The sequence below is a fragment of the Oncorhynchus tshawytscha genome, linkage group LG28 (genome assembly GCF_018296145.1).
Source record: "Oncorhynchus tshawytscha isolate Ot180627B linkage group LG28, Otsh_v2.0, whole genome shotgun sequence".
Classification (NCBI taxonomy): Eukaryota; Metazoa; Chordata; class Actinopteri; order Salmoniformes; family Salmonidae; genus Oncorhynchus; species Oncorhynchus tshawytscha.
Window position 1 is genome coordinate 45066315 of NC_056456.1, and position 14606 is coordinate 45080920.

The 14606-nt window shown below is 43.0% G+C and overlaps 1 protein-coding gene across 2 annotated transcripts in view; it reads left to right on the forward strand.

Annotated features, from left to right (window-relative positions):
* The window catches only part of cacnb2b (calcium channel, voltage-dependent, beta 2b), an 84836-nt gene that overhangs the window by 14751 nt on the left and 55479 nt on the right, over positions 1-14606 (forward strand). For both annotated transcript variants that reach the window (XM_042308321.1, XM_024378513.2), the window contains exons 6-7: positions 554-576; positions 8781-8861. In XM_042308321.1, the coding sequence (XP_042164255.1) occupies positions 554-576; positions 8781-8861 (104 nt within the window). The remainder of the gene's footprint in view (positions 1-553; positions 577-8780; positions 8862-14606) is intronic.

Sequence of the window (14606 nt, forward strand, 5' to 3'; positions counted from 1 at the left end):
TATATGTGAGGGGTTAGGTGTAGTATTGTGGCTGTTAGGGGTTAGGTGTAGTATTGTATATGTGAGGGGTTAGGTGTAGTATTGTATATGTGAGGGGTAGGTGTAGTATTGTATATGTGAGGGGTTAGGTGTAGTATTGTATATGTGAGGGGTTAGGTGTAGTATTGTATATGTGAGGGGTTAGGTGTAGTATTGTATATGTGAGGGGTTAGGTGTAGTATTGTATATGTGAGGGGTTAGGTGTAGTATTGTATATGTGAGGGGTTAGGTGTAGTATTGTATATGTGAGGGGTTAGGTGTAGTATTGTATGTATCAGGGGTTAGGTGTAGTATTGTATATGTGAGGGGTTGGTGTAGTATTGTATGTATGAGGGGTTAGGTGTAGTATTGTATATGTGAGGGGTTAGGTGTAGTATTGTATATGTGAGGGGTTAGGTGTAGTATTGTATGTATCAGGGGTTAGGTGTAGTATTGTATATGTGAGGGGTTAGGTGTAGTATTGTATGAGCTGATGGAATGCATGTTTTCACTTCTGTCTTCTTTCTCCCCCCAGTTGCTCAAGCTCAAAAGAAGTCGGTAAGTGTGTTTGTATGTTAGTTTGTTATTTTCATGCTGGTCAGCGTTATAATGGTAGGCTTTGGTAAAAGCTCAATGTGAAATTTGCAAATCACCCTGATTGGAAGTACATAACACACTCCCTGCTTAAATTGAGCTATTCACCTTCTGAAAACTGCAGACATTTCCTTTTGACTATCCATGATAAATTCTACACATATAATATAACTTATATCAAATGACGAGTCTCAAATAGCCCCATCCCTTTCAATAGCCGGGCAATGGCACACATTTCAGCAAATAAATGTCTGTTTCAAATAAACGCAAGTTCTAAATAAATTGTTTACAAGGTTTAATGTTTGATTTGTTACATTAAATAATTTTTTAAATCACAGCCATACTAAGACAAAAGAAACATGACAGTATGTAAATGATAAAACAGTGCAGTAAACAAAGACATTTTTACAATTCTGAAATGAATGCTGGAATTAAATAATTAACTATGCAAATGAGCAAAAGCTAGAACTGCCGTAGGCCAAGGGCCACTGACGTTTGATTTTGTAAATAAAAAAATGCAACAAAAAAAACTGTCCTGCTCTTTCCCTGACTTTTCCTAAATGTCTTTATTTTACACTGCTCATTAGTCATCATTTTTAAATCACAAACAGAAAAGTACAAATATTTTTTTTCACACCTATTCCTAACTTAATCCTCCTAGACAATGTGCTGTAGGACGTTGGTACCCAGCCAGGCGCTAATGCTTCTCTACACTAAATAAATGACAAATGGACACAATTGAATTTAAATGAACGAGGGTAAAGAGGTTGATTTAATTTAGAAAGAAAAATGTGACTCACTGCCTTGATTCAGTCTTAAGTAGCAAAATTAGATTATTATTTTTTAATTGCATAAAAGTAGAGACTCAGAGCTACAAAATGGACTGTCGTAAACTGCAGTTGTCTCAAAACTCCCTGATCTTCTCAAAAAGATCAGTTTGTCAAGTTGTGTCCAGTCCAGGTGGTGCTTGTACAGGCAGACCATCTATGGGAGGAAGGACATCAGCATTGTGCAGCAGCTGAAACCTGGTCCTGACTGAGTCCGAATTGCTCCTTGGCGACTACACAAGGCTCCAGAGCATTGAAACTGTAAAACAGGAAAATAGACAAATACATTGAGAAGACATTACAACCTTGCATAACATCAATTGACCTCCTAAATTCAGATAACAAGAATAACCTCATACAATGCATGAAAATGATATTCACCTGAAGTGCTGCAACTGCTTGATCAGTGGCAGCGGCCTGAAGTATGGAGTCAGGAGTTGTTGCCAGCCCTAGCTTTCCACCAGCACCGTACCATCCTCCAGTCCAACCGGCTGTGGGATATTACCCCTGTCACTGTGCTGTCCTTCACAACACCAGAAATCTGAGACAAAGTGTTCACTCTGTATAAAGGAGGAAATGTTGAGCAAAATCAAAGCTGTAATGCATCCTGATGTCTTTGCTTGCTGGTTCAGTGGGGGCCCCAGAGACAACTGGTTCAGTAGGGCCCCAGAGACAACTGGTTCAGTAGGGCCCCCAGAGACAACTGGTTCAGTAGGGCCCCCAGAGACAACTGGTTCAGTAGGGGCCCCCAGAGACAACTGGTTCAGTAGGGGCCCCAGAGACAACTGGTTCAGTAGGGCCCCAGAGACAGCTGGTTCAGTAGGGGCCCCCAGAGACAACTGGTTCAGTAGGGGCCCCAGAGACAACTGGTTCAGTAGGGGCCCCCAGAGACAACTGGTTCAGTAGGGCCCCAGATACAACTGGTTCAGTAGGGCCCCAGAGACAACTGGTTCAGTAGGGGCCCCAGAGACAACTGGTTCAGTAGGGCCCCCAGAGACAACTGGTTCAGTAGGGGCCCCAGAGACAACTGGTTCAGTAGGGGCCCCCAGAGACAACTGGTTCAGTAGGGCCCCAGATACAACTGGTTCAGTAGGGCCCCAGAGACAACTGGTTCAGTAGGGCCCCCAGAGACAACTGGTTCAGTGGGGCCCCAGAGACAACTGGTTCAGTAGGGCCCCAGAGACAACTGGTTCAGTAGGTGTCCCCAGAGACAACTGGTTCAGTAGGGCCCCCAGAGACAACTGGTTCAGTAGGGGCCCCCAGAGACAACTGGTTCAGTAGGGCCCCAGAGACAACTGGTTCAGTGGGGGCCCCAGAGACAACTGGTTCAGTAGGGGCCCCAGAGACAACTGGTTCAGTGGGGGCCCCAGAGACAACTGGTTCAGTGGGCCCCCAGAGACAACTGGTTCAGTGGGGCCCCAGAGACAACTGGTTCAGTGGGGCCCCAGAGACAACTGGTTCAGTAGGGCCCCCAGAGACAACTGGTTCAGTAGGGCCCCCAGAGACAACTGGTTCAGTGGGGCCCCCAGAGACAACTGGTTCAGTGGGGGCCCCAGAGACAACTGGTTCAGTAGGGGCCCCAGAGACAACTGGTTCAGTAGGGGCCCCCAGAGACAACTGGTTCAGTGGGGGGCCCCCAGAGACAACTGGTTCAGTGGGGCCCCCAGAGACAACTGGTTCAGTGGGGGCCCCAGAGACAACTGGTTCAGTAGGGGCCCCAGAGACAACTGGTTCAGTAGGGCCCCCAGAGACAACTGGTTCAGTGGGGGCCCCAGAGACAACTGGTTCAGTAGGGCCCCAGAGACAACTGGTTCAGTAGGGGCCCCCAGAGACAACTGGTTCAGTAGGGCCCCCAGAGACAACTGGTTCAGTAGGGCCCCCAGAGACAACTGGTTCAGTAGGGCCCCCAGAGACAACTGGTTCAGTAGGGCCCCCAGAGACAACTGGTTCAGTAGGGCCCCCAGAGACAACTGGTTCAGTAGGGCCCCCAGAGACAACTGGTTCAGTAGGGCCCCCAGAGACAACTGGTTCAGTAGGGCCCCCAGAGACAACTGGTTCAGTAGGGGCCCCCAGAGACAACTGCAGGTCTTGACAGGTGGTCTTGCAGTCAGCAACCATCTTCTGGTGGACAGACCGCTCACACTGAACAAGCAGGAGATGCTGCTCTTGATTCTTCAGTTTGGCTTACTTGACAGCTCCTGACAGATCTGAAGACCTGATAGTTGTTCCTCTGGCACTGCCAGCACAGGTCTGTCCTGGGCTTAGTGTTTGAGATGTGGGGCAGAAATTTTTTCCACAGATTCCTGAAGGAAGACAGCCCAACTACACGTACCTCTGGAAAATACAGAATAATACAAAAATAATGTGAGATCAATAAAAGTAGTGCCAATCATGTTGGAGGTCAATTAAATAATAAACATATGTGTTGTTTATGCTTTACATACTAAGTGTTGTCATCGATTGCATGTGGAGACGCCCGACCGCTGCTTTTTTCACATTACATGGCAGCAGCTTTCCACCAAAGTGTTTGCATTATCCTCTGTGTAGTTGTTGAAGAAGTTCACCACTTGCTGCAAGTCCTCATGCTTCAGGTATAATCGGTGCTTGGGCCAGCTCTCTTTCTGATGGGAGACATTAGACCATTCTCCTTGTATGACTGGTGAGCAGGGTCAGGTGTGTTCAACACGTCTTTCTGATGGGAGGCATTAGACTATTCTCCTTGTATGCCTGGTGTAGGAGAGTCAGGCGTGTTCTACAGGTCTTTCTGATGGGAGACATTAGACCATTCTCCTTGTATGACTGGTGAGGAGAGTCAGGTGTGTTCTACAGGTCTTTCTGATGGGAGGCATTAGACCATTCTCCTTGTATGAGGAGAGTCAGGTGTGTTCTACAGGTCTTTCTGATGGGAGGCATTAGACCATTCTCCTTGTATGACTGGTGAGGAGAGTCAGGCGTGTTCTACTGATGCTGAAGACATATTCCAGATACAAATATTTTGTCATTATTATACAATAGATAGCCGTATTCACCCCCAGACACACCTGGCTAACTTGATGGGTCATGTAATCATCTGGCGAAGTAGAGTCTTTTGTTTAGATATGTAGCTAGCTAAACAATTAACCATAATTCCAAGCCATAGAATACTAGTAATACAAACTGATTGTCATAGTTAGCTAAAGCTAACCAACTAGGTTCAATGTTAGTTCGCTAGCTAACATTAGGCTATAACTAGCAATGCAATGGCTTTCTGTGATAATATTACTACACAGATCATACATGTAATGTTAGCTAGCAAGCCATCCAACTAACGTTAGCTATCGAACAGTATGCTTTACCTTGAAATAAAAACAACTTTGACAAAATTAGAAACATATAATATCTGAAACTGTATCTAGACTCTTACCAGCATACATGGATGAACACTTCATGGCAGACTGGAACCCCTTTAATTAAATAAGATGTCCTGTTTTGTTTGTACAGCTTGCTTGGGCCGTTGTGTCAAGCCCCTCTGGTTCACACTGACCATGTGCAAGGCCAAAAGAATCATCAGATCTCTCTCTCTCTCTCTGTCACAGTTGCCACGGTTGCCCTTAGTTTGAAGATGTCAGCTGCAGACAGGTGTTTTATACAACAACCTACTGTGTTCTCATTTCAACTCCCGCTGCAATTGCAACTTTCAAACTTCAGAATTGTATTAATATCCTTATCATACTCTGCTTCCACTAGGAGTTCCATGGATTTTAAAACTCTGTCAACTTCTTCCATGACAACAACACGGTTGATTGCTGTTTCTTCCCCGTCATAGTTATCAGAAGACTCTACAATTTCTGGTTCAATGAAAATGTTGACCTAAATCATGGATTTCCTCATCGTCTGTAAATGTAATAAGGAATACATGTATTAAACTAAATAATAATAAATACAACAATGCTGTGGACGTAATATGATCAGTAGTGTATGCAGTGTGTAGATGAGTGGAGACAGTGTTGTCTGGTGGAAACAGACCAACAACCAAAAGGTGGAAGAAGCCAGCCTGCCACAGGGTTCAATTCTCGGGCCAACTATTTTCTCTGTATATATCAATGATGTCGCTCTTGCTGCAGGTGATTTTCTGATCCACCTCTACGCAGACGACACCAGTCTGTATACTTCTGGACACTGTGTTAACAAACCTCTAAACGAACTTCAATGCCATACAGCATTACTTCCGTGGCCTCCAACTGCTCTTAAATGCCAGTAAAACTTAATGCATGCTCTTCAACCGATCGCTGCCCGCAACCGCCCGCCTGACTAGCATCATTACTCTGGACGGTTCTGACCTAGAATATGTGGACAACTACAAATACCTAGGTGTCTGGTTAGACTGTAAACTCTACTTCCAAACTCACATTAAGCATCTCCAATCCAAAATGAAATCTAGAATCGGCTTCCTTTTTCGAAATAAAGCCTCCTTCACTCATGCTGCTAAACATACCCTCGTAAAACGGATTATTTTACCGATCCTTGGCTTTGGCAATGTCATTTACAAAATAGCCTTCAAAACTCTACTCAGCAAATTGAATGTAGTCTATCACAGTGGCATTTTTTTTCTCACCAAAGCCCCATATACTACCCACCACTGCGACCTGTATGCTCTTGTTGGCTGGCCCCCGCTTCATATTTGTCGCCAAACCCACTGTCGCCAGGTCATCTAGAAGTTTTTGCTATGTAAAGCCCCGCCTTATCTCAGCTCACTGGTCAGGATAGCTGCACCCACCCGTAGCACACGCTCCAACAGGTATATCTCACTGGTCATCCCCAAAGCCAACACCTTCTTTGGCCGCCTTTCCTTCCAGTTCTCTGCTGCCAATGACTGGAACGAATTGCAAAAATTGCTGAAGCTGGAGACTTATATCTCCCTCACTAACTTTAAGCATCAGCTGTCAGAGCAACTTACTGATCATTGCACCTGTACATAGCCCATCTGTAAATAGCCCACCCAGCTACCTCATCACCATATCGTTATTTATTTTGCTCTTTTGCACCCCAGTATCTCTACTTGAACATCATCATCTGCACATCTATCACAACAGTGTTAATGCTAATTTGTTATTATTTCGCCACTATGGCCTATTTATTGCCTTACCTCCCTAATCTTACTACATTTACACACACTGTATATAGATTTTTCTATTGTGTTATTGACTGTATGTTTGTTTATTCCATGTGTAACTCTGTGTTTTTGTTTTTGTCGCACTGCTTTGCTTTATCTTGGCCAGGTCGCAGTTGTAAATGAAAACTTGTTCTCGATCTGGCCTATCTGGTTAAATAAAGGTGAAATAAAAATAAATATAACATTCATTATGTGATTGAATTAAACCATGCAACAATTAATCCATTAATACCCTGGGGCACCACAGAAGCATTAATTTACATAGAGCTGTTATCTCCCGACTCCACTCACTTAAAGATCTTTAATATCAATAGCAGTCGATTATTAATTGTCACCTCAATCGGTCTCATTTTGATTGTCGTAAGTACTTGGTTATCTGCACGAACCCTATCTAATAAGTTGAATCAGCAATACACAAATTGGCTGAATTATTTATTTACTAAATACCTAAATAATCACACAGAATTACATATATATACACATTATAGATCACACATGGACTACTAATCACGTCATGAATATCCCCTAGTGGGCTAACCCTAGATGACGGCTGGTTACACAAAGGAAAGGGGTTGGGTTTGAATGAAAGAAAGTGAAGAGTGAGGGCCAAAGCGATTCGGTCTTTCGGACCTTGAGAAGCTATGCTACCATAAATACAGATTCTTATGCATTCTAATAACTGCCGATTCGGAAAAGGAAAATGCAGGATATGTATAATTACTCTTAGCAACCCTTCGATAGATGGGTCGAAGATGGAAAACTGGTTAACCCAGTAGAGATAGTCATTGTCCTTTGAAGAATATTTCTGGTATATTTCTGGTGTTGTAGAGCATATACGTTACAGTACCCTGTCGTTCTTCTGAGATTGTCTGTCCTTTCCTAGGCTACGTACATTTACAGCTGCATCTAGGATGTATCTCTTCTTCAGTGAATAATCATTCAAAGTTCATACCACATTGCCATAATCAACTCGTGCTGTATTCTGGGTGTTCTAGTCGAAATTCCCCATGCCAGCATGGTGATTGTCACCTCCACATTGAAATTCACCCTTTTAAACATATGGAAACCAGTCCCCACGTCATCGGAAACTAAATGTGAATTTCATTAGGTTGTAGTTGAAATTAGCCCTTTTAAACGTATGGACACTAGTCCTCACGTCGTCGGGAACTAAAGTTGACTTTTGTCAATGTTTTTTTTACCTTTTGATGTTACCATAGTCTCTCTATGTTAACCAAGGGCTTTCCAATAGTCCATTCTGTAGAGTGGAGAGAAAAGGGGCAAAGGTATTTATGGGGGGGTCATAAACCCAACTGGGAGAAGTCATGACAGGGGTACAAGCTGTTAAGAAGACTTTTAGACCTAGACTTGGCGCTCCAGTACAGCTTGCTGTGCGGTAGCAGAGAGAACAGTCCATGACTTGGGTGGCTGGAGTCTGACAATTTTTAGGGTCTTCCTCTGACACTGCCTGGTATAGAGGTTCTGAATAGTCCGTAAGCTTGGCCTCAGTTCAGTGATGTACTGGGCCATATGCACTACCTTCTCTAGCACCTTGCGGTCGGAGGCCAAGCAGTTGCCATACCAGGCAGTGATGCAACCAGTCTAGATGCTCTCGATGGTGCAGCTGTAGAACTTTTTGAGGATCTGAGGACCCTTGCCCAATCTTTTCAATCTTCTGAGGGGGAATAGGCATTGTCGTGCCCTCTTCACGTCTTTCTACAAATCCATTATTGTGGGAGCACCTCTAAGAGCATGAAATAGGCTGTTTGAGAAGGTTTGATAACCTAAGTAACCGTCTTACACATTGTTTGAAGCCCAATATATTGGCTTACAGTAGCTACTGTAGTAGGTAAAAGATGTGTGCTGGAAACCCTTGGTAGAGCATTGGGTGAAGTAGGCATTGTGGTGCTCCTGAATTTCCTTTATTTTTTGGCTTCAGAACAATGTCTACATAAAACACAGTTAATTTTTTAAATATATACTGTGCTTGACAACATTCTCACTTACAAACATTGCCAGCATTTAACATTGTGCAAAACAAATGTTGTATTTCATTAAATTACTATGTTTTAAACTCACAAGTTTTCATCTCTGTGATGCACCGAATCCTGGGCCAATTCTTCAGCTGCATTGGTTTCCTCTTCCTGTATCCGATTGGTTACTTACTGTTTAATGTGTTGTGATTACTGTAGGGGGAGCAGGTGGCAGCCTATGACGTGGTTCCTACCATGCGGCCTGTGGTGCTGATGGGGCCCTCACTGAAGGGCTTAGAGGTAAGTGGCCCCTACACACACTACCGGGAAATAATCTGACAAAGATCCATGCAGGATCGAAACGTTTGTTTCAACTGGTGTAGACTTTACATTGAACTGCTTCTGAATCCCTACAATGCAGAGTTAAAAACGAATAATAATAAATAAAATAGAAAATAACACGAGCAGTAAAATACACAAGAATGGAGCTATATACAGGGATCAATGTGCAGAGGTAAGAGGTACTTGAGGTTGATATGTACATGAAGGCAGGGTAAAGAGTCTAGGCATCCGGATAGATATTTATAAGGTATTTGAGGTAGCTATGTACATGAAGACAGGGTAAAGTGACTAGGCATCAGGATAGATAATAATAATACGGTATTTTAGGTAGATATGTACATGAAAGCAGGGTAAAGTGACTAGGCATCAGGATAGATATATGTAGAATATATTGTGTATATGTATATTATGTAGAAGATGGTGCCGACGGAGTAGCAGCATCGCGACTTGCTCTTAGGAAACTTTGCAGTATTTTTATTTTTTATATTATCAGCTCAGGAAATGTTTTGTGTTAATACATACTGCCGGGAAGAACTACTGGATATTAGAGTAACGATAACTCACCAGAACTACCAGTATTACGACCAGGAATATGACTTCCCTGGAGTTTCTGTGGACAGGTGTCTTTTATACAGGTAACAATTTCAAACAGGTGCAGTTAATACAGGTAATGAGTGGAGAACAGGAGGGCTTCTTAAAGAAAAAGGTCTGTGAGAGCCAGAATTCTTACTGGTTGGTAGGTGATCAAATACATATGTCATACAATAAAATGCTATAATTACCTAAAAATCATACAAGGTGATTTTCTGGATTTTTGTTTTAGATTCCTTCGCTCACAGTTGAAGTGTACATATGATAAAAAATTACAGACCTCTACATGCTTTGTAAGTAGTAAAATCTGCAAAATTGACAGTGTATCAAATACTTGTTCTCCCCACTGTACATATCACCATATTATCTCCCAAGAAAATTATCCTCCATCATCGCCATGGTCGTTTACATCTTACCTCAAGCCGAAACCTCGATGGCCCTCAAAGAACTTCACTGGACTTTATGCAAACTAGAAACCACATATCCTGAGGCTGCATTTATTGTAGCTGGGGATTTTAACAAAGCAAGTCTGTAAGACTAGGCTGCCGAAATTCTATTAACATATCGGCTGTCCTATTCGCTCTACTAAGACTCTCGACCATTCAAATCAAATCAAATCAAATGTATTTATATAGCCCTTCGTACATCAGCTGATATCTCAAAGTGCTGTACAGAAACCCAGCCTAAAACCCTGTGCCGGGTGCAGATTATAACAGAACATGGGGAGGCAGCGTAGCCTAGTGGTTAGAGTGTTGGACTAGTAACCGAAAGGTTGCAAGTTCTAATCCCCAAGCTGACAAGGTACAAATCTGTCGTTCTGCCCCTGAACAGGCAGTTAACCCACTGTTCCTAGGCCGTCATTGAAAATAAGAATTTGTTCTTAACTGACTTGCCTAGTTAAATAAAGGTAAAAAAAAAAAAAATGGCCAAGATGTTCAAATGTTCATAAATCATAAATGACCAGCATGGTCGTATAATAATAAGGCAGAACAGTTGAAACTGGAGCAGCAGCACGGTCAGATGGACTGGGGACAGCAAGGAGTCATCATGTCAGGTAGTCCTGGGGCATGGTCCTAGGGCTCAGGTCCTCTGAGAGAGAGAGAGAAAAAGAGAGAATTAGAGAGAGCATATGTGGGGTGGCCAGTCCTCTTCTGGCTGTGCCGGGTGGAGATTATAACAGAACATGGCCAAGATGTTCAAATGTTCATAAATGATCAGCATGTTCGAATAATAAGAAGGCAGAACAGTTGAAACTGGAGCAGCAGCACGGCCAGGTGGACTGGGGACAGCAAGGAGTCATCATGTCAGGTAATCCTGGGCCCTCCATTCGGCAAATCTGACAATGACTCCATCTTGCTCCTCCCGTGCTATAGGCAGAAACTCAAACAGGAAGTTTCCGTGCTTCGTACTATTCAACGCTGGTCTGACCAATCAGAATCCAAGCTTCAGGATTGTTTTGATCACGTAGACTGGGATATGTTCCAGGTAGCTTGCGAAAATAATCTAGAGAAACATACACGGATATGGTGACTGAGTTCATAAGGATGTGTATAGGAGATGTAGTACCCACTGTGACTATTAAAACCTACCCTAGCCAGAAACCATGGCTAGATGGTAGCATTTGCATGAAACTGAAAGAGCGAACCACCGCATATTTAAAACTTCTTAGGTCTAGGCCCTTTTTTTCTCAATTCTGCCTGACTGACGTGCCCAAAGTAAACGGCATGTTGCTCAGGCCCCCTGAAGCCAGGATATTTGCCGGGGCGGCAGGATAGCCTAGTGGTTAGAGCATTGGACTAGCAACTAGAAGGTTGCAAGTTCAAATCACCGAGCTGACAAGGTACAAATCTGACATTCTACCCCTGAACATGCAGTTAACCCACTGTTTCTAGGCTGTCATTGAAAATAAGAATTTGTTCTTAACTGACTTGCCTAGTTAAGTAAAGGTTAAAAAAAATATATGCATATAATTGGTACTATTAGAAAGAACAATTTGAAGTTTGTAGAAATGTTAAAATAATGTAGGAGAATACAACATGCATTTTAGGGTATCTGAAGAGTAAATAGAAACCTATTTTGACTTGCTGAAACAAAGTTTAGGGGTAGATTTTCGGATTCCTTTCTCTCTATGTTGAACGGGTGGATTACTCAAATCGATGGTGCCACCTAAACAGACTTTTTGGGATATGAAGAAGGCTTTTATCTATCTGGGAGCATTTGGATGACAAATCAGATGTAGATTTTCAAAAAGTAAGTGAATATTTAATCGCTATTTGTGAATTTATGAAACCTGTGCCATTGGAAATATATTTGGATATGGGGCGCCATTCTCAAACAATCGCATGGCATGTTTTCTCTGTAATAGTTACTGTAAATCTGACAGTGCAGTTAGAGTAACAATAATTTAAGCTTTCGGCCGATATAAGATACGTATTTGTACCTAAATGTTTAATATCCATAATTTTGATGATTATTTATCTGAATTGCGTGCCCTCCAGCTTCACCGCTAGCTGGACGCCTATCCCTAAGAACCATGGCAAGAATATAAACAGTGTAGTTATTCACTCCGCAAGACAATCAAACAAGCAAAATGTGAATATAGAGATAAAGTTGAGTCACAATTCTACGGCTCAGACACAAGATGTATGTGGCAGGGACTACAGATAATCACGGACTACAAAAAGAAAACCAGTCACATCACAGAGACCTACGTCTTGCTTCTGGACAGGGTAAACATATTCTTCACATGCTTTGAAGATAACACAGTGCCACTGATGCAGCCCGCTACCAAGGATTGTGGGCTCTCCTTCTCCGTGGCCGAGTAAAACATTTAAAAGTGTTAACCCTCGCAAGGCTGCCGTCCCAGACGGCATCCCCAGCCGCGTCCTCAGAGCAGGCGCAGACCAGCTGGCTGGTGTGTTTACGTGCATATTCAATTTCTCCCTATCCCAGTCTGCTGTCCCCACATGCTTCAAGATGGCTACCATTGTTCCTGTACCCACTTACTTCTGTCATCATGAAGTGCTTTGAGAGACTAGTCAAGGATCATATAAACCTCTACCTTACCTGCCACCCTAGTCCCACTTCAATTTGCTTACTGCCCAATAGATCTACAGACGATGCAATCGCCATCACTCTGCACACTGCCCTAACCCATCTGGACAAGAGGAATACCCATGTAAGAATGCTGTTTATTGGCTAGAATTCAGCATTTAACACCATAGTACCCTCCAAACTCGTCATTAAGCTTGGGGCCCTGGGTCTAAACCCTGCCCTGTGCAACTGGGTTCTGGACTTCCTGACGGGCCGCCCCCAGGTGGTGAAGTTAGGAAACATCACCTCCACTCCGCTGATCCTCAACACTGGGGCCCCACAATGGTGGGTGCTCAGCCCCATCCTGTACTCCCTGTTCACCCGTGACTCTATGGCCAAGCACGCCTCCAACTCCATCGTCAAGTTTGCAGATGACACAACAGCGAAGGCCATGCTGTGGAGGGTAGCATCCTGTATATGTCCCTGCCAAAAAAAAATCCAAGTTCATATAACTCCAAATCTATCCTTTCGTAAAAAACATCTTGAAAAATGTGAGAGCTCACATGCAGCTGTGTCTCTCTCTCTCTGAGAGGGTATACATTTTAATGACAAGTTTACAAACATTCAGTCTGTTGTGATAAATTGAATTGAAACTTGTATCTCATTATGGTAAGTGGTGAAATAAGTATAGCCAGTTATAATTGTAATGGCTTAGCAGATAATAAGAAAAGATAAGCATTTACCTGGCTGAAAGAGAAGGAATATAATATCTATTGTTTACCGGAATCTCATTCAACTATTTTAGATGAAGTTGTGCGGAAAAAAGACTAGTGGTGAAGAAACTTAAAAGGGCTGTGACACGTTCGTCATAATGACCAAGGCGCAGCGTGGTATACCTACATTCTACTTTATTTCATGACTGAATACTGAACAAACTAACAAAATAACAAAACGAACTGTGAAGCTAATATGACAGTGCAGACAGGCACCTCAACATAAAACAAGAACCCACGAACACAAAAGGGAAAATGGCTACCTAAATATGATCCCCAATCAGAGACAATGATAAACAGCTGCCTCTGATTGGGAACCATATCAGGCCACCATAGGCATACATATACCTAGACCTACAAAACCCTTAGACATACAAAAAACCCTAGACAATACAAAAACTAGCATAGCCACCCTCATCATACCCTGACATAACCAAAATATAAAGAAAACAGAGAATCTCAGGTCAGGACGTGACAGGCTGATTATATTAATTAACAATAATTTTTATCTGAATGTGCAAATTTTCCAAGCAGATCCGCAATCTAGATATTAAATGTTATTGGACTATAAACAGATTTGGCTCATTAATATATACGGTCCAAATAATGATGACCACGCTTCTTTGAAAATATATACAGTATGATAATTTATCTTTTCATCAAACTCTCCACTCAAGAGGACATTTCTCAATGTAACCAGTGCCTGTAATCTGGTTCAGGTTATTAATCAACCTACTTACTTCCTGACTTTATTATCCCCTTGGGGAAATGTTGTTGCAGTGTCATGTACACGTTTAAAGTGGCGTTTAAATACAAAACAAAATTGACAATACAACTTTCATAACAGTTACATACCAATACAGATGGGATAGGGCAGCGTGCAGTGCAAAAGCAATTGCATCGTCTGTGGCTCTATTGGGGCGGTACGTAAATTGAAGTGGGTCTAGGGTATCAGGTAGGGTGGAGGTGATAAGATCCTTAACTAGCCTCTCAAAGTGTTTCATGATGATTGAAGTGGGTGCTACAGGGTGATAGTCATTTAGTTCAGTTACCTTAGCCTTCTTGGGTACAGGAACAATGGTGGACATGCTGAAGCAAGTGAGGACAGCAGACTGGGATAGGGAGAGATTGAATATGTCCGGAAACACACCAGCCCGCTGGTCGGCGCGTTCTCTGAAGGCGTGGGCTAGGGATGCCATCTGAGCCGCCAGCCTTGTGAGAGTTATCATGCTTCAATGTCTTACTCACGTCGGCCACGGAGAACTAGAGCCAATGGTCCTTGTGAGCGGGTCGCGTCGGTGACTCT